Here is a 21,540-nt window from a genome sequence, read left to right on the forward strand (position 1 = left end):
AATAAAACACAACTTACAGTGTTGTTCAAAACATGATGGCAGATAAAGGCCAAATGGCCCATTTAGTCTGCCCATCTGCAGTAACCATTATCTCTTTCTCTCTCTGAGAGATCCCACCTGCCTATCCCTGGACTTCTTGAATTCAGACACAGTCTCTGTCTCCACCACCTCTTCCGAGAGACTGTTCCATGCATCTACCACCCTTTCTGTAAAATAGTATTTCCTTAGATTACTCCGGAGCCTATCACCTTTTAACTTCATCCTATGTCCTCTCACTGCAGAGTTTTCTTTCCAATGAAAAAAACTCAACTCATGCACATTTACATTACATAGGTATTTAAACGTCTCTATTATATCTCCCCTCTCCTGCCTTTCCTCCAAAGTATACAGATTGAGATCTTTAAATCTGTCCCTATACGCCTTTTGATGAAGACTACACACCATTTTAGTAGCCTTCCTCTGGACCAACTCCATCTTACACAATATTCTAAATGAGGTCTCACCAAAGTCTTATACAGGGGCATCAATATCTCCTTTTTCCTACTGGCCATACCTCTCCTATGAAACTAGGCATCCTTCTAGCTTTCGCCGTCACCTTTCCAACCTGTTTGGCCACCTTAAGATCATCACATACAATCACACCCAACTCCTGCTCTTCTGTTGTGCACATAAGTTCTTCATCCCCTAAACTGTACTGTTCCCTTGGGTTTTTGGTGCTCAAATGCATGACCTTGCATTTCTTAGCATTAAATTTTAGCTGCCACATTTCAGACCATTCTTCAAGCTTCACCAGGTCTTTCTTCATGTTATTCACACCATCCGGCGTGTCTACTCTATTGCAGATTTTGGTATCATACGCAAAGAGGCAAATCTTACCCGACAACCCTTCAGCAATATCATTTATAAAAATGTTAAAAAGAACAGGCCCAAGTTCAAAGTAACAAGTCAAAATACTTCAGCAAAGTAAAAATAAATGTATATTTTAATACTTAAGTAAAAAGTACAGTGAAGAACACATGAAAAATGTAAGTGAAAGTTGAAAAATTATTGCCTAATATAATACTTTTTGAGTAAAAAGTAAAAGTACTACAATTCCAAGGAATACAACTATTGTTAATGATTTTATCCCAATAATTTTACTGTTCTACAATTCAATCCGCTTTGCTTTTAGTAAAACTAAATTTGAAATTGACTGTCACTCATGTGTGTGTGCTTGTGAGTTACTAATCCAGCACATCTATAAAAGTGCTTGACAACTGTCATGGTAATTAGTGGACTATTCAGTCTGATTTAAAAAAAAAAAAGTTCCTTCAAATCAGGTCAGGTTGCAGTGTTACTGATGTCTTCTGGCTGGGCATGTAGGTGTCTGAACAAGGGAATCTCTGAAACACTTGACTTCCTTTTAGTAAATAATATTTTATCATTTTCTCTGTTTCTATCATTATTGTCCTCACTTCCATCTTCATCTTTGTTATCATCGTTATGCTGTCCAATTACAAAGAATGCTTTCCTGAAGCTGGAATCATTGTCTGTTGTTCTAACAATTTTTTGTCTGATAGCAAATTTTGAATATCTTCAAGAACTGATGAATGTCAAGTGTATGGTAAATCTGTCTTAAGGCTTGACAAACAGACTTCTATTCCAAATATGCTATCAATCCAATGGACAATCAACTAAGTGTAAAATTTTCCATGGGATGACCAACAGTATGTTGTGGTAGAGACATAAGTCTGTCCACCAAGAATTGCAACCAGCTTCATCTCTGCTTCAAAGTGACCCAACTCATCACTGTTCAGTAACCAATTCAACAAACACAGCAACTCCACTGTTCTCATAGATTATATTCACTGACTAGCAAAATTTAAGATGTCCATCTGAAGTTCACACAAAGGAGTACATAGTTCCCTCCTTTGTTGGCAGACTATCCACAAGTTCTTTCCTCTTTCCCTCAACACTCCATGTGATGACACAAGAGGTAGAGCCAATGATCATCCAGTGGAGAGGTTCCTGGTAAGTTAGCACTCCTGTTAGTCACTTCTGAATGGCTGATGGTATGTCATGAAAACACAGGAGATACTACCTCCACAAGCATGAAAGCAGGAGAAAAACAACGAAGGTGACTGATTGGTGTTCAATAAGTCTACCTGTGGAGTGCCCCATTGAACAAATTCAGACTGGAGAGGTACAGGGTCGAGAGTCCACTCGTGAGGTTGAAGAATTCTGCTGAGATTGTCTGCTAGTAAATTCTTCTCTCCTTGAATGTAGACAGCCTTCAGGAACAGATTGCGAGCTGACGCCCAAGCCCAAATTTTCTGGGCTTCCTGACACAACAGGAGAGAGCCCGTGCCTCCTTGCTTGTTGATGTAGTACATAGCAACTTGATTGTCCATGCAAAGGAGGAGGACTTGAGGGCAGAGATGTTGAAACGCCTTGAGGGCGTAAAACATTGCTCTGAGTTCCAGGCAATTGATGTGAAACTTTCTTTCCCTGGCAGTCCAAAGACCTCGAGTCTACAGATCGTCTATGTGTGCTTCCCATGCATAAGGAGACAAATCTGTCGTGATGATCTTGTGATGAGGAGGCAAGTGAAAAAGAAGACCTCTGGAAAGATTAGAGAAGGTCAACCACCATTAAAGCGAGTGCAGAAGAGACGATGTCACAGATATGTGCTGTGAAAGACGATCCATCGCCTGAGACCACTGAGAAGCCAGAGTCCACTGGAAAGTTCGCAGATGGAGTCTTGCCAATGGCGTGACATGAAAAGTGAAAGCCATGTGGCCCACAAGAACCATCATGTGCCTGGCAGAGATGGTTTGAAGTGGAAGCACTTGCTGACAGAGATAGATGAGCGTCTGAAGACAATCCGGTGGAAGGAACGCTCTCATGAGAGTAGTGTCTAGGATCGCTCCAATGAATTGAAGGCGTCCATGTAAAAGCTGAGTTCCTACAGTCTGGCTTGCAGGAAAGAACAGGACTCCTGGGAGAAGAGCTCAAGACTCTGTATAAAGAGGCTCACTACAAGCCTGCTGACCATAGGAAAATAACTTACTAATCCAGGAATACAGTGTGATTGTACAAAATATATCATACACTATCCAAGAGTTCATTCATTTCAGTTCTATTTATTCACTCACCTGGAAATAGCTGCAGTGCTGGTATGAGGGACCAGTAGGGTTAGGACACCCAGTGAGAGATTCCATGTGGGCAGGTGGTGAACAGCACTGCAACACAGCTAGAAAAATTCCAAGCACAAATAGGAAATTCAAAAGACTATCTTTGTAAATATATATAAACACACACAAGTTCATTCCTATAAAAGCAGAGTCAAGCACAGATTACAGTACCAATGACAATTTCTGTCAAATATACAAACTGAATAAGAATCTCAAACTTACACGCTGAGCTGATCCAATGTAATTTCCAGGCAAGCCAAGTTTTTTTTGTATTCAGTGTACATTGTTTTGACTCAATAAACATTTAATGATAACAAATTAACTATCATGTTTCCCTAAAAATAAGACCTAGTGCCTTTTTTGGGCTCAAAATTAATTTGACAGTGTCTTATTTTCAGGGATGACTTATTTTTTTCAATGTACAATAATCATCTCTCCTTTCCTCTCCTCCACCCCAATTCTTCCTGTTTCCTTTCTCTCCCCCACATGTGCATCTTTCCTCCCCTCTCATCCATCCCCTTGTGTAATATCTTTCTATCCCTCCCATGCCTTGTGCAGAACCCTTGCAGCTTCTATACCTCTCTCCCATCCCTTGTGCAGCAGAACCCTTGCAGCTTCTATCCTTCCCTTCCTCCTATCCCCCCCGGTGTAGCATCTTTCTATCACCCCACCAGCCGACCCATCTCTCTCCCCCATTTGAACCACGAGACCAAAATAAATACCTTTTAACAAACCGGCAGCGTCGGCAGAAATCTAGACAGGCTGCTTCGCGGCCTTCTATCTTCCGGGTGTTCCTCTGAGCTTCAGAAACTCCTTGGGCGGCTGGTCATAATCTAAGGCATAAAAAATTGCTTAGATTTCTTGGAGTCAGCTTCAAGTGTAATGGAAAGAACCTCAGACATTTCCTTTAAAAATCTAGAACAAGATGACTTGTCAGATTTGTGAATAGGCTCTTGAGAAGATGATAAATGAGAATCCTCATCTGAAGAGATCTCATCAACAGATACAAGGGATTCTTGATCAGAATCTCCCCACAGGTCTGAATCTCGGGTTGGTGGAGGTCGGTGACGAGCACTGGGTGTCGAGGGCTCAAGATGTTTCATTTTTTATAACACTTTGCCTGACCTTTCTGACACCGTCTCAGGAGACATCTGAGAAGAAGAGGGTGCCGAAGCGTCCACGATACCGGTTCCTTAACCAGGTGAGGCGGCACAGATGTAGTCTCTTGAAAAGCCTGTGCCATTGTCGAGGGCTCAGACCTGACTGGCACTGGAGGAGCCGGCGTCGCCATAACAGGAAGGAGAAGTTGTAATTGCTCCCATAACTCCTCATGCAGCAATTCCTTAATCTGCTGTTTAATGGAATGCACCGGTACTGTTGGCTTTTTTGCCGGGCCCGTCGGTGTAGCTCTGTGCTCTGGCGATGAGGAGGCCGATGTCGAGGCACTCACTGAAAATGGAGCCAAGCGGTTTTTGGGTCTCCTCGAGGTCGACAGGACTTGGCTCACTGCCAGTTTGACCTGAGGCCCAGAAGGGGTGGGGGAAGGCTTCTGAGCCGGCTTACCCACTGTGAGTTGCGACACCGGAGCCAACGTTGGGGGATCCACTCTGTGTCATCTTGGTCAGTGTGGTCTTGGGCAGTGCGAACGGTGTCAGAGATGAACTGGGCTCCGTGTCCATTGTGGCGCTGAACAGTTGTCTTTACTGAAGCAGACGGTTTTTGAGGATACGCTTCTGAAGGGACGAGCAGCGGGAGCAAGAGTCAGCACGAATTGAAGAACCAACTATCATCAACATTGGATCATATTGAATCATGGATGTCTGTGTTCAGACTGAAACTCAACTCTGAAAAAACCAAAATCTTCCTGGCGAGCCCAAATGACAAAATTAAAGACACTTCAATTTCCCTGAAAGGACAAACCTTCCCCATTGTCGATTTCATAAAAATCCTGGGTGTGACGCTAGACCGCTACCTCACTCTAGATATTCACACAGATTCACTGATCAAAAAAGGATTCTTGACACTATGGAAACTCAGAACCATCAGAAAGTATTTCGATGCAGAATCCTTTCGCCTACTGGTACAATCCTCCATCTTGAGCCTACTCAACTACTGTAATATCATCTATCTGGGGTCCCTCAAGAAAACCTTACATAGACTCTGAATCATACAAAATTCTGCAGTGCGACTGATCTTCGGTATAAAAAAATGGGACCACATAACCCCCACTGACTACCACTAGAAGCAAGAGTGCTATTCAAATTTGCCTGCCTTTGTTTCAAATCTGTCCTTGGCATGGCCCCGCTATACCTGGTCTCCCACTTTAAATTCGATTGTTCCACTAGAATACGTTTTGTTCAACCACCCTTCAATAAAAACCTGCCAATACAAAAGATTTCCTAAACAGAACGCTAGCCTTCCAAGCAAGTCAACAAAACAACTGGCTAGGCAACTTCATCAAACTCTCCTCATCCTACCTTAACTTCAGAAAACTAATTAAACAAACTTGTTCAACCGTTTTGTAACCAAGAACCCTTAAACTCTCTACTGCACTCCTTTTCACATCTTGTTTCCCTACATTGTGACTTTATGTAACCAAAATCCTCACTGTTTTTTTTTTTTTCTTCTTCTTCGCTGTATCCAAAATATCCATTGTTATTTTCCTTCGCTGACTGTCCAGCTCTTCTTGTTGTAAACCGCCTCGAACTACTATGGCTTTGGCGGTATATAAAAATAAAATTATTATTATTATTTACCCCATAGAAAACGGACCACGTCTGGATGAACTGCCAAGGAGACCCTCAAGGCAATAGGGTCCAGGCTGGGTAGACCTGAAATCTGAACCTGTAGCGAAGCCATTGAAAGGCCCTTTTTTAGGCTATCTTGGAGAGGGAAAAAGAAGTATCCTCCTGTCGGCTGGTGCACCATGCTTGGTAGCACCGCCAAGTTTTCGTGTAGGTTGCCACATCTGCAGATGCTGCCGAAGCAACGTGGCTATCACCGCAGTAAAATAGCCCCATGCCGTCAAAGCCGTGCACTCTAGAGCCATAAGACCAAAGTGGTCCGGGTCCTGCAAAGCGATCGGCCCTTGCATGAGGAGAAGAGGGTGACAAGGTAACTGCAACCCTTGACTCTGCCAGAGCCCAGCCAAGTGGGCATACCACAGCCGCCTCGGCCAGTTGGGAGCCACCAGGATCCCCGGCTCCTCATACTCTGCTATTCGACGCAACAGATGCCCTATCATGGGCCACGGAGGGAAAGCGTAAAGAAGACCCTCCTGGGGCCAGGGATGCACCACAGCATCCAGGCCTTTGCTGCCAGCCTCTCGAAGATGACTGTAAAACCAATTGGCCTTTTTGTTCACCGCAGTTGCCATGAGATTGAACACTGGGACCCCTCAGCGGTGAACTATGCACTCAAACGCTCTCTAGGAGAGAGACCACTCTTCGGGGTACAGCATCCGTCAACTGAGAAAGTCTGCCTGAATGTTGTCCAAACCAGCCATGGACAGCGCTACCAGGTGTCTTTCTGCCCAGCAAAAGAGCAACCGAGCCTCCATGCTCAGGGAGGAACTCCTCGTCCCCCCTGATGATTGACATAAGCCACCGCCGTGGTGTTGTCCAAGAACACTCGGACAGCTCGATGATGGAGACAGGCCTGGAAATGCAGGAGGGCCAGTTGAATCTCCCTTAGTTCCAGGCGATTGATCGAGGGCGTACACCAGCCCTGCACTGGCCGGAGAGACTCACATCCATAGACAGAGTCCACTCAATCCGAGATCTGGAGTGGAAGACCCCTGGCCAGTGATAGGGGACACAGCCATCACTCCATGCTGCTGTGCACCACTGCCGACCAGGGCAGGAGGGCAAGCAATGGGTCCTGCTCCGGATTCCATCGGGACAACAGAGCCTCCTGCAGAGGACATTGTTGGGTTCTGGCCCATGGAACTGCATCGATTGTCGCCACCATGAGCCCAAGGACCTCGAGATATTGCCAGGATGTTGGGGTCGGAGTGACCAGAAGGTTTCTGATGACTTTCCGAATCTTCTCCCAACAGGACAAGGGGAGGAAAACTTTGTTCTATCCCATGTGAAAGCAGACCCCCCAGGTTCTCCAAATCTGGGTGGGCTCCAGATGAGTCTTCCAAAGGTTGAACACCCAGCCCAGACGCTGTAACAAGTGAACCACTTGCTGGACCGCCTGGATCCCCTTGGCCAGAGAGGGAGCTCTGATCAGCCAGTCGTCCAGATATGGATGGACCAGGACGCCTAGGGAGTGGAGATGCACTGCCACTACCACCATCACCTTGGTGAAAGTCCTTGGCACTGACGCCAATCCGAATGGAAGAACCACAAACTGAAAGTGCTGCTCCAAGATGTGAAACCGCAGAAACTTTCTGTGCTCCAGAAAGAGGGGAATATGGAGATACGCTTCCGTGAGATCCAGGGAGGCCAGAAACTCTCCTGGCACTACGAAGCAATGACAGAATGCACAGTCTTCATGCGGAAGTGGGGCATCTTCAGAGCCACGTTGACTGCTTTGAGATCCAGGATTGGTCTCCAATTTTTGGAAAAGGGGTCAAAATTACATCAAATTAAAACAATAAAATGGGAAGAGCAGAACACACACAACTGCATCCATGCGTGCAGAAAGAAAAAACCGTAGAAAGCGCTAAACTGCATAGTGAAGTACTATAGAGGCAGAGTGAAAAATCCAGAGTGGATTCCTTTTGCAACCATGTGTCTAAAGGGAAATAACTACTGTCTAGAATGTCTCACTTACTGCACTGGAAATAGCTGTTCTAACTGCCCAGTGAGCTATGTGGGTGCCAGTAATTTCCAGGTACCAGTCTGCAGATAGGAGATGACCAACCCTCCCTCCCCAGACCTACCTTAATTGGCCTGGTAATCGTTTGGGGCAGAAGCAAACGCCACTCGCTCCCTCCCTGGCTTGATTCAGCTGAGACCCACATAAAGTTGTATAGATTCCCATCCTTCCCCCCCAACCAGCTCTGATTCCCCCTTCTCCAGACCTACCTTAACTGGCCTAGTACTTGTTCAAGACAGAAGCAAACTGCTCGCTCCTGCCCTTTGTAGTTCCAGAGTGAAAATGACCAGCACACTCTAGTGATACTCTTACAGCGCTACCACTATGAGTTGGCCCCCAACAGTAGTACCATGAGACTACCATTAGAGGTTGTGGCAGCCATTTTCACTCAAAGGCTGTGAAAAGCAAGAGTGACTGGGTTTGCTCCTGCCCTCAACAACTACTAGACACTAGGCCAGTTAAGGTAGTCCCAGAGAGCCTACTGCAACTTAGATGTGGTCAGAGGGGGGAGGGGAGATGGTATCAGAGCTGGTAAGGGGGCCTTGAGGAGGGAAACAAATTGCATTATGCGGGTCCCATATGGGGGACCTACGTAACTCCTCACAACCAACACAAGTCCAGAAAGAGCCATATATTCCATGCTGGTGCCTGGACATGGCTCGGCACTGAATATCTGGGGTTAATTTAGCTTGCCAGTACATAAAAAATGTTGACCATCGCTGGCTGAAAATTGACTGGAAAATCTTTATGCTCCAGGAAACTGAAAATAAACCAACAAACTGAAATCCCTACTGCTAACACTCAAGTTTCAAGACATCACTTTGAGCTTGAATATTCAGTCTGTATTAAGGGATAAAAAGAAAGCATAGTTTTGTGTGTACTGTATATGCTTTTGTTTAATATGACTAACCAAAGAAATGGAAATAAAGTCCTACCAGACCATCAGAGGTTGCAAGGGAATCTTACCAACTGCTGGGAGGAGAGCATAAATCCAAACATATGGACTGGTTTCCTGGGATGATAAGGAAATTAGTGATACAAAGTGTAAAAGGTCACAGGTGGAACAACAAACCACAAACTTAACACACATAAGCAGCACTCTGAATGAAACATTACCTTGCTAATCTTTTTCTGATAGAAGAGATAGGATTCTGCACCATAGTCAAAAACACTGAACTCCTCTCCTTCTGCAGTGGAGAACAGTTAGTACCAAAGCAATCAAACTCTACTGAAACAGAAGAAAAGAGAAAGGGGGGCAAGGAGAACTTTCCCAGCGACAAACTATATTTTATTCTGCTCTGTAACTTATGATAAAAGAACAATAATTATAACAGTTAACCATTTAACATGGAACAATAAATTATGCATGAGTAGCTAGGAATCATCCTGCTAAGAACAACTAGAGGAGCCATTAAAACACCCCAAAGGAGAAATGGAATAGCAGCCCTCATGTTCCCGTAGTGCAGGGGTGCCCACACTTTTTGAGCTTGCGAGCTACTTTTAAAATGACCAAGTCAAAATGATCTACCAACAATAAAATTTTTTAAAAAACACAAAGCACACTGTACACAGATAAAATGTTAATTATCATTTATATTCCGGTGTTAATTATCATTTATATTCTGGGTTTTTTTGAAAGAGGTCAAGGCAGATGACTCTATGCAATGTCACCTCAGTAACAGCTATATAAAAATAGACAAAAATATACCCCCTCCCTTTTTACTAAATCACGATAACAGTTTTTAGCGCAAGGAGCTGCACTGAATGCCCTGCGCTGCTCTCAATGCTAAAAACCGTTATTGCGGTTTAGTAAAAGGGGGCCATAGTGAAAAATATAGACAGCAGATATAAATTCTCAAAACGGACACATTTTGATCACTAAATTGAAAATAAAATCATTTTTCCTACCTTTGTTGTTTGGTGATTTCATGAGTCTGGTTGCACTTTCTTCTTCTGACTGTTCATCCAATCTTTTTTCCCTTCTTTCAGCCTTTATGATTCCTCTCCTCCAGACCTCATTCCCTCCCCCAACTCTTTCTTCCTCTCTCCCTGCCCTTTCGTTCTCCCTGCCTCCCTTTCTTTTTTTCTCTCTTCATGCCACCTTTCTTTTTGTTTCCCTTCTTTCCTTCTGTCTCCCTGCCCGCCCCCTTTCTTTCTTTCTCCCTGCCCTTCCCCAAGCCACTGCCGCTGCCATCGGGGAACAGGCCCCCAAGCCGCTACCGCCATCGGGGAAAAGGCCCCAAAGCCACCGCCACCCCAAGCTCTCCCTGTGTCGGGCCGACCAGCATTCCTCTCCCCGACGTCAATTCTGCTGTCGGAGAGGAAGTTCTGGGCCAACCAGACAGCGATTGGCTGGCCCGGAACTTCCTCTCCGACGGCAGAATTGACATCGGGGAGAGGAAGGCTGATCGGCCTGGTAGATTGTGAAGGCAACGCGAGTCTATCACGGAGCCTGGGATGGGCTCCGCAATCGACTCACTTTGCCTTCCTGATCTACCGGTCGATCGCAATCGACGTATTGGGCACTCCTGCTGTAGTGTGTCTTTGCTAAAAATCCAAGATGGCTGCCGCCAGAAAATTCACACCAAAAAAAACCAGTTCATGTGAGCTCAAGGGAAAAATTAAAAATGTCAAAAAAGGGGGATTGGAGGAGGGGGAACCTGACTAACCCCAGAAACTCTCGAATCAGGCCTTTTCAGATCCCTTCGCCTCCCCCAATTTTCCCCATAGTGAATAATGGGAGCACTCACTATGACTTCTGGTGCCTGTCAGTATGCAGCAGCCTGTTTGCAAGGAAAGGATTTCTGCCTCAAAGAAAGCCAGTAACAAGTCCGCCGCTGGAGATCCTCAGGCTGACAGTCGGACAGACCCCCAAACAAGGACTCTCACCCCTGAAAATGCACGCAACGTGTCAGGGGAAGAAATTTTTCATCCAGCTCCCCAATACCCAAAGGGTTGTTACTTAGGGGCCCCACAGCCTGCGCTCATGCCTCTGATAAATCAGCATTCCATCCACATGGGACTGCGTCCTTTCCCCAGCAGAGTAAGCCCTAGAAGGGGACCTCAGAGCACCGAAGCATGCAGGAAAATCAAAAACGATGGCAAAAAGACCCGAAAAGAAAGCAGATCAGAACATACCTTCTGAGTTTACTTTCAGAAGGAAAAATTGAAGAGCTGCAGAGTTTTTGAGTGACACCCTTCTGCAGATTTGTGACTAATGGGAAGCAATAGCTATGGTACAGAGTCCTATATCTTTGCTACAGAATTTCATGGTTGTGACTATGTGAGTTTGGTATTTTCTCTTGGAAGATTTGTAAGTCTATGATCCCTGCCACAGGCATTTGCCAAAACACAGGTTGTGCTGGATCTTCCAATAAAGGTTCTCCTGCTTCGTTGCGCCATCTGTGGCCTTTTACATTTCCTTATACTGTGGACTCATGTATGGCTATTTTCTCTTTCGTGTACTCCACCCAGTAATATGAATTAAACCTTATCATGAAAGCATGCCCCTCCACCCCATAGTAATTACAGTCCAGATCTTGTCACAGAAAATTTCAGATCTCAAAATGCATAGATGTCCAATCTTGACGGTGTACCTGCTGGATAGTACGCTTGGGAGTATTGTGCTGAAGCAGCTGTGTAGTTGCTGTATTTCTGAGAGGAGCTGGTCATGTTCTGGGGTCCTTGCTGGATGGGGACAGAGGTTACAGTGGGCTGCAGCGTGTATGTCACCTCAGTTGGAAACCGCTGGAGAACAGGAAATGGAATCTCCTTCTCTGAGAAGGCCGGTGGTGTATCCACTTGACTTGGGAGCATCCCTAATGAGTTCTGCCAAGTTCTGGGAGGGATGGGGGTTCGATCCAAACCTTTCACTGGGAAAGTGCTGTGGCTGTGGGGTGAAGCTGATGCATAGGAGTAAGGAGATAAATTATCTCTTCGGAAAGATCTGTGCAGTTGTCCTACAGTTACTGGACCTGCAAAGTCAAAAGCATACTGATTAATGATAAGCTAATAAAGCCTCTGCAATAATCTTATCAAAAGGAGAAAGGTCTATTTTCTTGACAGCCTGTTATGCATCCATCTCTATGGAGGTCACAATTTAGGGGATCTTCATCCTTCAGGAAGGTTAACTGTGTGTGCAGAGGACCTGATATTCTCTACCTTTCAGTTATCAAATATTGGAGGAGAAATTCAAGAAGGATTTTATCATGTATAGAAAAAAGTAACATGTTTTTAAACTCCCCCGTATTCCGCCTCTGCTTCTCTCACTCCATGTCATATATCCTCCAGCTCTGCCTCTCCTGCCTTCCCATGACTCCCAACCCTCTCCCTCTTCTTTTAAAGATTGTAGTTCATCCCCCTCTCCTTTTGTATCAGTAATTAAATTTGTACGTTTATACTTTGTTTATTTGTAATAAAATTGTTTTATTTTTTGTCTATTTTTAAACTGTTATATGCATTGAAGTACTTGACATTGCGTGTACAACACTTTTAATAAACTTGTCACCACTCTTCTCTGCAGGCTCTCATTACCCCTTCTCTCCCATGTCCTACGATCTCTTCCTCACTCTAAGTTTCCAAGTTTATTAAAGCTTGATATACCGCATATTGTAGCCATTTATGTGGTTTACAATCATACTAAAATAAAATCATTTCATCAGGAAAGGAATGCCATAGCCACTGCTTCTCTCCTTTCTACACCACATGAATAAGAGACAATGGTTATCTACCCCAATCAGTCAGAGGTTTTCAGGATTGCCACAATGAATATGCTTGATTTAGATTTACTTGCACTGCCTCCATTATATATGGATCCATCTTATATATATATATATTCACTGGAATGTGCTTCCAGAGGACGTTATAGGGCAGAGTACGGTACTGGGGTTTAAGAAAGGAATGGACAATTTCCTGCTGGAAAAGGGGATAGAGGGGTATAGATAGAGGATTACTGCACAGGTCCTGGACCTGTTGGGCCGCCGCGTGAGCGGACTGCTGGGCGCGATGGACCTCAGGTCTGACCCAGCGGAGGCATTGCTTATGTTCACTGTGGATATGCAGCTGCTATCACAAAATTCTCTCACAAATATACTGCAGCTGCAATGATCAATGAGTAGGTAAACAACTGGAAAAGGAATCATAGTAATAATCTGCAGCTCACTGCAAAAATGTCTTCCTTCCTATCAACGCATGAACGGTGATTGACTCACACACTAACAGGAAGGTGAACATTTCTTTTTTAAACCACCTGGTCTAGTGATCTCCTACTTCCCTCCCTCCCTCCCCCTGCCCCCAATATAAAATCAAAATCCCTGGTAGTTTAACAACCCCTCTATATGACCCCTCCCCTGACTTCAAAAAATAGTCTGGCACACTTCTTTGACATGATCCCCTCCTCTTGAAGGGATTATTTTATTTTGGGAGGGGTTCGGTTCTGAATTATATCCTTATATCTTTTCAGACTGACTGTAAATTTCTTGCATTGCACTCATGTATTTCTCCCTTAAAAATTTATGTGCATTGTGGCAGATTAACTAATGGCCTCCTTGGCATAGGTAGATTTCCATATAGAAACATGATGGCAGATAAAGGCCACATGGCCCATCTGGTCTGCCCATCTGCAGTAACCATTATCTCTTTCTCTCTCCAAGAGATCCCACGTGCCTATCTTGAATTCAGACACAGTCTTGTGTACTGATGTCTATTCTGTAAGTTAACTTTGGTGCTAGTCATATACAGTGGAACCTCGGTTTGTGAGTAACCCGGTTTGCGAGTGTTTTGCAAGACGAGCAAAACACTCAGCAAACTTTTGTCTCGCAAACCGAGCATGTTCCGATATGCGAGCACCTCCCCCCCGCTCTAACCGGAATCGCACCTCCAATCGGCATCGCAACCCCCTCCCCCCCCCGCGAGAACCGCATCACACCCCCGTGCTGAAAGCGGCATCCGCCCTTCCTTCCTCTCAAACACGCTCCTTACCCCTTCTGCTGGTTGTGAGAGTGAAAGCAAGCTCCCGCCTCTTGCCTGGGCCGGGCCTTGAGCAACTGCGCATGCTCAAGGCCTTCTGGCTCTCGTTCTCTCGATGCTCAAGGCCCGGCAAGAGTTGGGAGCTTGCTTTCACTCTCACAACCAGCAGAAGGGGTAAGGAGCGTGTTTGAGAGGAAGGGCGGGCGGATGCCGCATTCAGCACAGGGGTGCGATGCGGTTCTCGCAGTGGGGGGGAGGGTGTTCGCGGGGGAGGGGGGTTGCGATGCCGGTTCGAGGGGTGCGATGCCGGTTAGAGCGGGGGGGAGGGGGTGATGGAGCAGCGCCGGTAGCCTCGGGTGGGGGGGATTTGGTGGAAAAAATCAAAGCGAGTTTCCATTCATTCCTATGGGGAAAGTCGCTTTGATATACGAGTAACTTGATTTACGAGCATGCTTCTGGAACGAATTATGCTCGTAAACCAAGGTTCCACTGTACTTACAAAAAGTTTGCTGAAAAGAAGTTAACTGGTTATTGAATTTCATCCACTTCACGGTATTTACCTTGGTCCACAAACAGCAGAGCCCCTCTGAGACTTTGTCAAATTACTATATGCATAGGCAGCGGAATGCTTTTTTTGTTGGGGGGGCCTCAAGCTCCGCCCCAGACCCCGCCCCCATAATAGTACTAATTGTAATACCATTTTTTCCATATATACACACAATATAATCTTATTAACAACACATAATGGTTAACCACAAAATTAAACTACACAAAGCACACTGTACGTATGCTTCTCAACATTCATTCCTACTAGAAAACAGATTACCCCTATGCAAATACAGGACCACAAACTAAAAGAACTAATATATATAAATGAAACCCTAAGGTTCAAGACTTTGCATGCAGTATAACCCCAGAGAAATAGAAACAAATGCATTTCTTCCTTAACAGTGCAAAATATAAACAGCAGATGTAATTTCTCAAAACTGACACAGTTCAGTCACCAAACTGAAAATAAAATAATTTCCCCTACCTTTGTTGTCTGGTGATTTTGGTTTTCAAACCATCTTTCCCAGTCTCTGGCTGGACTTCCTTCTGTCTATGCTCTTAACTATATATCTAGGGACACCTTATCCATTTGCTGGTTTTCTCTCCTTCATTTATTGCCATACATCCATCTTTAGCATTAACTTTTAACATTCAGCTGTCTTCCATTTTACTGCTTTCTTCTCAAAATCTACTTTTCCATGCCTTCCCATCTATCCATGTGTACCATCTCCTCCCTCTTTCTTCTCCCCTACTCCCATCTATCCATAAGAAGCATTTCTTCTTATCTCTTCCCTGTCATACCCATTGCTGTGCACCATTTCCTCCCTTTGTCTCCCCTTCCCCTCCATCCCTATGCACCATCTCAATCCTCTCCCATGGCCAGATATCTCTGTTTTCCCCTTTCCCCCCTCATATGGTTTGGCATCTTTCTCCTCTCCTTCCCAAATCCTGGAATCTCTCTCCTCTCCCATGGTCTGGCTTCTCTCTTTCCTTCTCTACCTCTTCCCGAGGTCTAACATCTCTCTCCTCTCCTTTCTGACATCTGGTGTCTCTCTCTCCCTTCCTTCCCTTCCATTCTGTGGTCTGGCATTTCTCTTTCTCTCTCTCCTTCACATTCCAGTGGTCTGACATCTCTCCCTTCTTTGAGTCATCTCCCCTCCCTCCCATTGTAACATTTCTCCCTCCTTCCTCTCCATCACTATCATGTCCAACAATTCTCCCTTTCCCCAAATATATCATCTGTCATTCCCTCTCATGCCACACATCTATGTCCAACAATTCTGTCAGACTCTATACCCTGTCCCCTCTCCCTCCCCTGTCAGACTCTACACCATGTCCCCCATCCCTGCCCTGTGTACCTCCTCTGCCAATTCCTGGTGGTCCAGAGGTACAGCGGGCAGGAGTGAGCTTTCCGTGCTCCTGCCCCGCTGCTAACCCGGTCGTCGGTGGATGCTTGAGTTCTCTTCAGCCGCTGAGCAGCACTGAGCAGGAGCTTTGGTGCTGCTGGTCGGCACTGAGCGGTTTCCTGACTGGCTCCCACTAATTCTCGCCTTCTTTCACTCAGAGATCAGCAGCAGCATTACCCTTTATAAAGCCAATCAACTTTAGCTTTAAAATACTTGGTATAGTGCTTAGGTATTTCAAGATCAAGAGTTTGGGAGTCATTTTAGATTTATCTCTACAATTCCGTAGTCACATCTCATTAGTGATAAAAACTGTATTTTTTAAGATCGGGATGGTACTAAATTCAAACTATGAGATCTGTTATCAACTGCTAACATTAGACTATTTATGCAAAGTTATGTTTTGCCGTACTTGGATTATTGTAACTCTCTTCTATGTGACTTGCCAAAGAAATCATTAAGGGCAGTACAAGTGGCCCAGAACACTGCTGCTAGGATAATTAGCTAGACCACTGGTTCCCAACCCTGTCCTGGGGGACCACCAGCCAGTTGAGTTTTCAAGATATCCCTAATGAATATGCATGAGAGAGATTTACATACCTGTCACTTCCATTATACCGCACAGTGGTATAAAATTATAAGTGAATCTGTTAAAAAGAAACCCAAAAATGGTCTTAGAGATATTTGGAGCATTGAGATTAAGAATCAAATTTCAGCATCTCAATGGCCACAAATTTGGTCTTGGAGGATGAGATGTAGTGTCTGCATCTATGAGACAAACTTGTTTTTTTCTTCTGCATAGAGCGTTTTGGACCCCAGTTAGACTACAAAAGTTAAATAGTTCAAAGTCTAATAGATGTTGGCACTGTAATCTTGACGTAGGGACTTTAGATCATCTTTTGTTTTATTGTCCCTTTATCTTAGCCTTTTGGAACTCAATTTGGGATCAAGTAAATTGTTTATTGGAAAAGCATGTGGCATTATCTTATGATACAGTACTATTTGGTGTGTCTATGAGGAAAAAAAGCCAAATATCATCACATAATAATAAACTTTTATTGATAATGACAGGAGTCGCCATTCAGCATATCACAAGTAATTGGAAAAATTACAGTAGACTCAATTACAATTTCTGGTGGAACTCATTATGTCACATATATAAAATGAAAAGAGCAATAGCTATACAACAAGGAAACTATAAGAAATTTAATAAAATTTGGGAGCCATTAACTTCTTACTGTAATGAGTAAACACCATTTTCTATTGTAATTTATACCGTCTAATGTTTGGGGGGAGGGGGAGGTATATTTTACATTTTTCTTATTGGGGAAATAATAAAGGAATGATGGGAGGGGAGGGTGGTAATTTTATGTATTGTAAGATAAATCAGAAAGATTGTCAAGTGATGTGTTTAATTGTATTGTTTTATTGTTTGTGCACTTGATTTAAGATTGATAACTAATAAAGAATTTGGAAGAAAAAAAAGAAAACCCGAATGGCTGGTGGTCCCCCAGGACAGGGTTGGGAACCACTGAGCTAGACTGTCTCGTTATTCTCATGTCACACCCATACTTGCTGAACTTCATTGGCTGCCAGTTACATTGAAAGTACAATTTAAAATACTAACTTTGGTACATAAATTTGTACATGATATGCTACCTAAAGTGATTGCCTCTTTGTTGCAGGCAAATGTACCTCGCCGTCCATTGCGATCAAAGGCCATTTAGTTGTTCCTCCCATTCGATCTATCACCAAAGCTATACATCGTTCTTGAATATTCCAAGTGGCAGGGCCTCTACTATGGAATTCTGTTCCAGATTCAATCCGTTTAACTACTGACTTCCTGGCTTTTTGTAAAAGTCTGAAACCTTATTTTTTTTAGACTGGCCTTTCCAAATCTGGGCAGTTGTTACCCACATAGATTCTGGATATGCAGACTATAAACGTGTTAAATAAATAAATAAATAATCTTAAAGTGCAAATTACTCTTACATTTAGGCACTAAGGAGAGGAACAATGTGCATTTGTATAACTTGACTAAATGGATGCAGTAGGTACACTTTTAATGTAAACACACTTCTTTTTCCACAATATCAGTTTTCTCAAGATCAAGGTGGCTTCAATAATAGTAGTGTAGTATATTTATGCAAAGAGATTTTGTGAGACTTGTGTTTTCTGTAACTGCAAATTCCCAAAAACATAATTCCTGGAGGCCTAAAGACTTTCTCCTATGTGTTCCTAGCTTGAAAGCTACCCCAGTTTGCATTTATTCCTACCTGGCTTCTCTCCTTTGCCCATAGAATCCAATGAGTTAGAGAGGAGTCTCTGGAAACGGTTTGGAGGTCTTGAATTCACTTCCATGCCTGCAGCTAACTTGGCTTTATTGGCACTTGTCAGCCTTTTTAGGTTGACCAGCATTTCTGGATGATCCTTTCTGAAGTGAACGCTATGGAAGTGATGGAGGTGCCCGTCGCCAGCACCCAAGTCTCCTCCAGGGTGCAGGTTGCCCGGATTGCTACCTGCTCCCAGTACCACTTTCCGGAATCCATACAGATTTAACTGGCGGATGAAGCTGGTGAAATTGGTCGTCTTGAACAGCTCTGACCCCTCATCAACAGGTTTGGTTGGGCACAGGAGCTCAGACTCAAAAAGCTGCTGGTCAATGATAAGGCCCTCCCCACGGGCATCCCAGCGAATGGAGCGATACCGTGGGCTATTCACTAGGCGCCAGAGCTTAGCAGGAAAATTGTTGGGATTTATAGGGGTGGATAAGAGAGCATTTTCCACCTCCATTGCATTAACGGTGGGGCTCAGAACATGACAGGACATAACTTTGCCAATACAGAAAACTAGGTAGAAAGAATTGATAGATACACCTCACACTCTCTAGGCTTCTTACTGGCACCTTGCACCCATCTGAACCCTCACACTACTGTGGGTTAAAGACACCCTCCCTCCATCTGGCTCTTTACTGCAATCATAGCATTTGGTCAGGACTGAGGGTCTCTTCCAACTCTTCCCCCAATCTTTCTTGTCTCTGTCTCTTGCAGAGCTTTTTGTGCTCCAGATGTTTCCCCTTCTCCAGCTTTATCTTTGGTCTGTTCCCTTCCTGGATTTTGCTCTCTCCTCCTCCCTCCCCCCCCCTTTCTGTATCAGTCTTTGTATTCTCCTTTTCTTTTTCTCTCTTTCCTGGACTGTCTCCTCCTTCCACCGTTCTCTCTCTCTCTCCTTCTTGGATCTCTGCCGTTCCGGAAATTCTTTCTCTCCCTCGCTATTTCTCCCTCGATCCGGGCGGATTCTCGCCTACCGATCTCGGTCCGCCGGCCACGAATTCCGCCTCCTACCGATCGATGGAACCGTTAATGCCGTTCCCGAACCGCCGCGTTCAAATTCTAAACTCCAACCAATCATGCTTCGAGATGCCGCCCTGGGAGCGCGCGACGAAGCAGGCGCCAGGAGGGGTAGACGAGGCTTGGCGGGCGCAGGGAGCGCGAGGAAGGAAAGTGCACCCAAGGGAGCACTCCGGGAAATAGAACGGGAGGGCGATGGCGCGCGCCCCTGCGAGCGAGCGAAGCGACTCGCGCGCCGTGCAGGATGAGGCGGATTTGCGCGGGAAGGGCGCCACGTGGAAACATGCGATTTAGTTACCCGTTTTGAGCTCGTTTACTCCATTTGATGCCTTCGTGAATCGTAGTACGATTTAAAGCATGCCGTTATCGCATATCTCACGGTATTCGCGTTGTGTAAACAGCAAAGACTGCATGCAGCTTTTGTATATATAAATGTATTTTATTTTACTGTGAACGCCTCCTTCAGGGAGCCGCTTCCGGGTTGGCCTGGGATTATGGCCCGCACAGCCTCTCATAGACAGTTGCACGTTCTTGAAGACCGCCTCCAGTACAAATTACAATATTGTAGAGCTAGATTTATCCAGATACCATCGTTCCTTTAATTTCTTTTGATTCAATGTTAGGAAAACTGTTATTGTTTGGTCTAGCCTTTCAATTTTGGATCTGAGTCAGTGTTAATCGTTCCCCCCATAATAACAGCCAAATAAAACAATGCATTTTTAACTTGGAAGGGCTGAAAATGGAACGAGACAACCTAAAGAAGGAGAAGTGTTGCCAGGTACTTTTTTTTTTTTTTTTAATAATTCCACCCAATTATCTTTAAAAAGCAGCCCAATGTGTTAGGGGATACTGAAAAGTTCCCAGCCCAACTAACTTCATTTGGGACCATCTCCATTGAGGGCTATACACTTGTCAAGCGAATTTCCACTTTTTTCATTCCTTACTTTTCCGATGGAATGAAAAAAAAGTGGAAAGCCCTCGATGGAGACTGTCCCAACTTTGTTGGATGGGCTGAGAACTTTGTCTCTTTTTTGTATTTCTCTTTTGCACAATCTGCACCTGCTGCCTGTCTCCCATGGTGTAGTAGGGGTAGGGGGACAGTCCCCGGGCGCCATCTTGGTGAGGGCTCGGGCACCCATCCTCCCTGTATGCCCCCCACTTCTGCATATGCTTGCCACTTCCCTTCCGCTGTACCTCTGAAATATTCCTGGCATGAGCAGCAACCCTCAACCTGCTGTCATGCCAGCACAATGAGCAGAACAGTTCAATAAGTATTCTCTGTGTGCAGATGAAATTTGCAATGTACTTAGCTCAACAAAATTGCATCTTCAACTTGCCTTCTTCCTTCTGCATTCATTCAGGAAATGGAAAAAGGACAAAACTGAGGGGAACTGGAATGAGAACAGGAAGTATCAAAAAGAATGTCACCGAGTGGTTCGAAAAGCCAAAAGAGAGTATGAAGAGAGGCTAGCCAGGGAAGCAAAAAATTTCAAACCGTTCTTTAGATATGTTAAAGGGAAGCAACCGGTTAGGGAGGATGTGGGACCGCTGGACGATGGTGACAAGAAGGGAGTGGTGAAGGAGGAGAAAGAAGTGGCAGAAAGACTTAACGCGTTCTTTTCATCTGTATTTACAAACGAAGACACATCCAACATTCCGGAACCTGAACAATTCTTCAATGGAAATCAGGCAGAAAAATTAACAACCATGGAAGTGAGCCTTGAAGATGTACACAGGCAGATAGATAAATTAAAAACAGACAAATCCCCGGGTCCGGACGGAATCCATCCAAGGGTTCTGAAGGAATTAAAAGAGGAGATAGCAGAACTACTGCAGCAAATTTGCAATCTATCCCTGAAAACAGGCGTGATCCCGGAGGACTGGAAGATAGCCAATGTTACGCCCATCTTTAAAAAGGGATCAAAAGGTGACCCAGGAAATTACAGACCGGTGAGTCTGACCTCGGTACCGGGGAAAATGGCAGAAACACTGATAAAAGAAAAAATTGATGAACATTTTGAAAAAAACGAATTGCTGATGACCAGCCAACACGGGTTCTGCAAGGGAAGATCATGCCTAACTAACTTATTGCACTTCTTCGAAGGAATTAACAAACGGATGGACAACGGAGACCCCATAGACATCATATATCTTGATTTCCAAAAAGCCTTTGACAAGGTGCCCCATGAACGCCTACTCCGGAAACTGAAGAACCATGGGGTGGAAGGAGATGTACATAAATGGATCAGAAGCTGGTTGGCGGGTAGGAGA

General features: G+C 44.6%; 2 protein-coding genes across 4 annotated transcripts in view; one reads left to right on the forward strand and one right to left on the reverse strand.

Annotated features, from left to right (window-relative positions):
* HSF5 (heat shock transcription factor 5) overlaps positions 1-20,637 on the reverse strand; it is a 40,455-nt gene extending 19,818 nt beyond the window's left edge. Inside the window, exons 1-3 of the mRNA XM_033922165.1 lie at positions 18,196-20,637; positions 11,597-11,974; positions 3,135-3,232 (exon numbers count right to left, since the gene is read on the reverse strand). Of these exons, the coding sequence (XP_033778056.1) occupies positions 3,135-3,232; positions 11,597-11,974; positions 18,196-18,748 (1,029 nt within the window). The 5' untranslated portion in view covers positions 18,749-20,637. The remainder of the gene's footprint in view (positions 1-3,134; positions 3,233-11,596; positions 11,975-18,195) is intronic.
* Positions 1-21,540, forward strand: part of ABHD11 (abhydrolase domain containing 11) — a 112,775-nt gene that overhangs the window by 54,041 nt on the left and 37,194 nt on the right. The gene's annotated exons all lie outside the window — the stretch shown is intronic.

Source organism: Geotrypetes seraphini, chromosome 15, assembly GCF_902459505.1.
Source record: "Geotrypetes seraphini chromosome 15, aGeoSer1.1, whole genome shotgun sequence".
Lineage (NCBI taxonomy): Eukaryota > Metazoa > Chordata > Amphibia > Gymnophiona > Dermophiidae > Geotrypetes > Geotrypetes seraphini.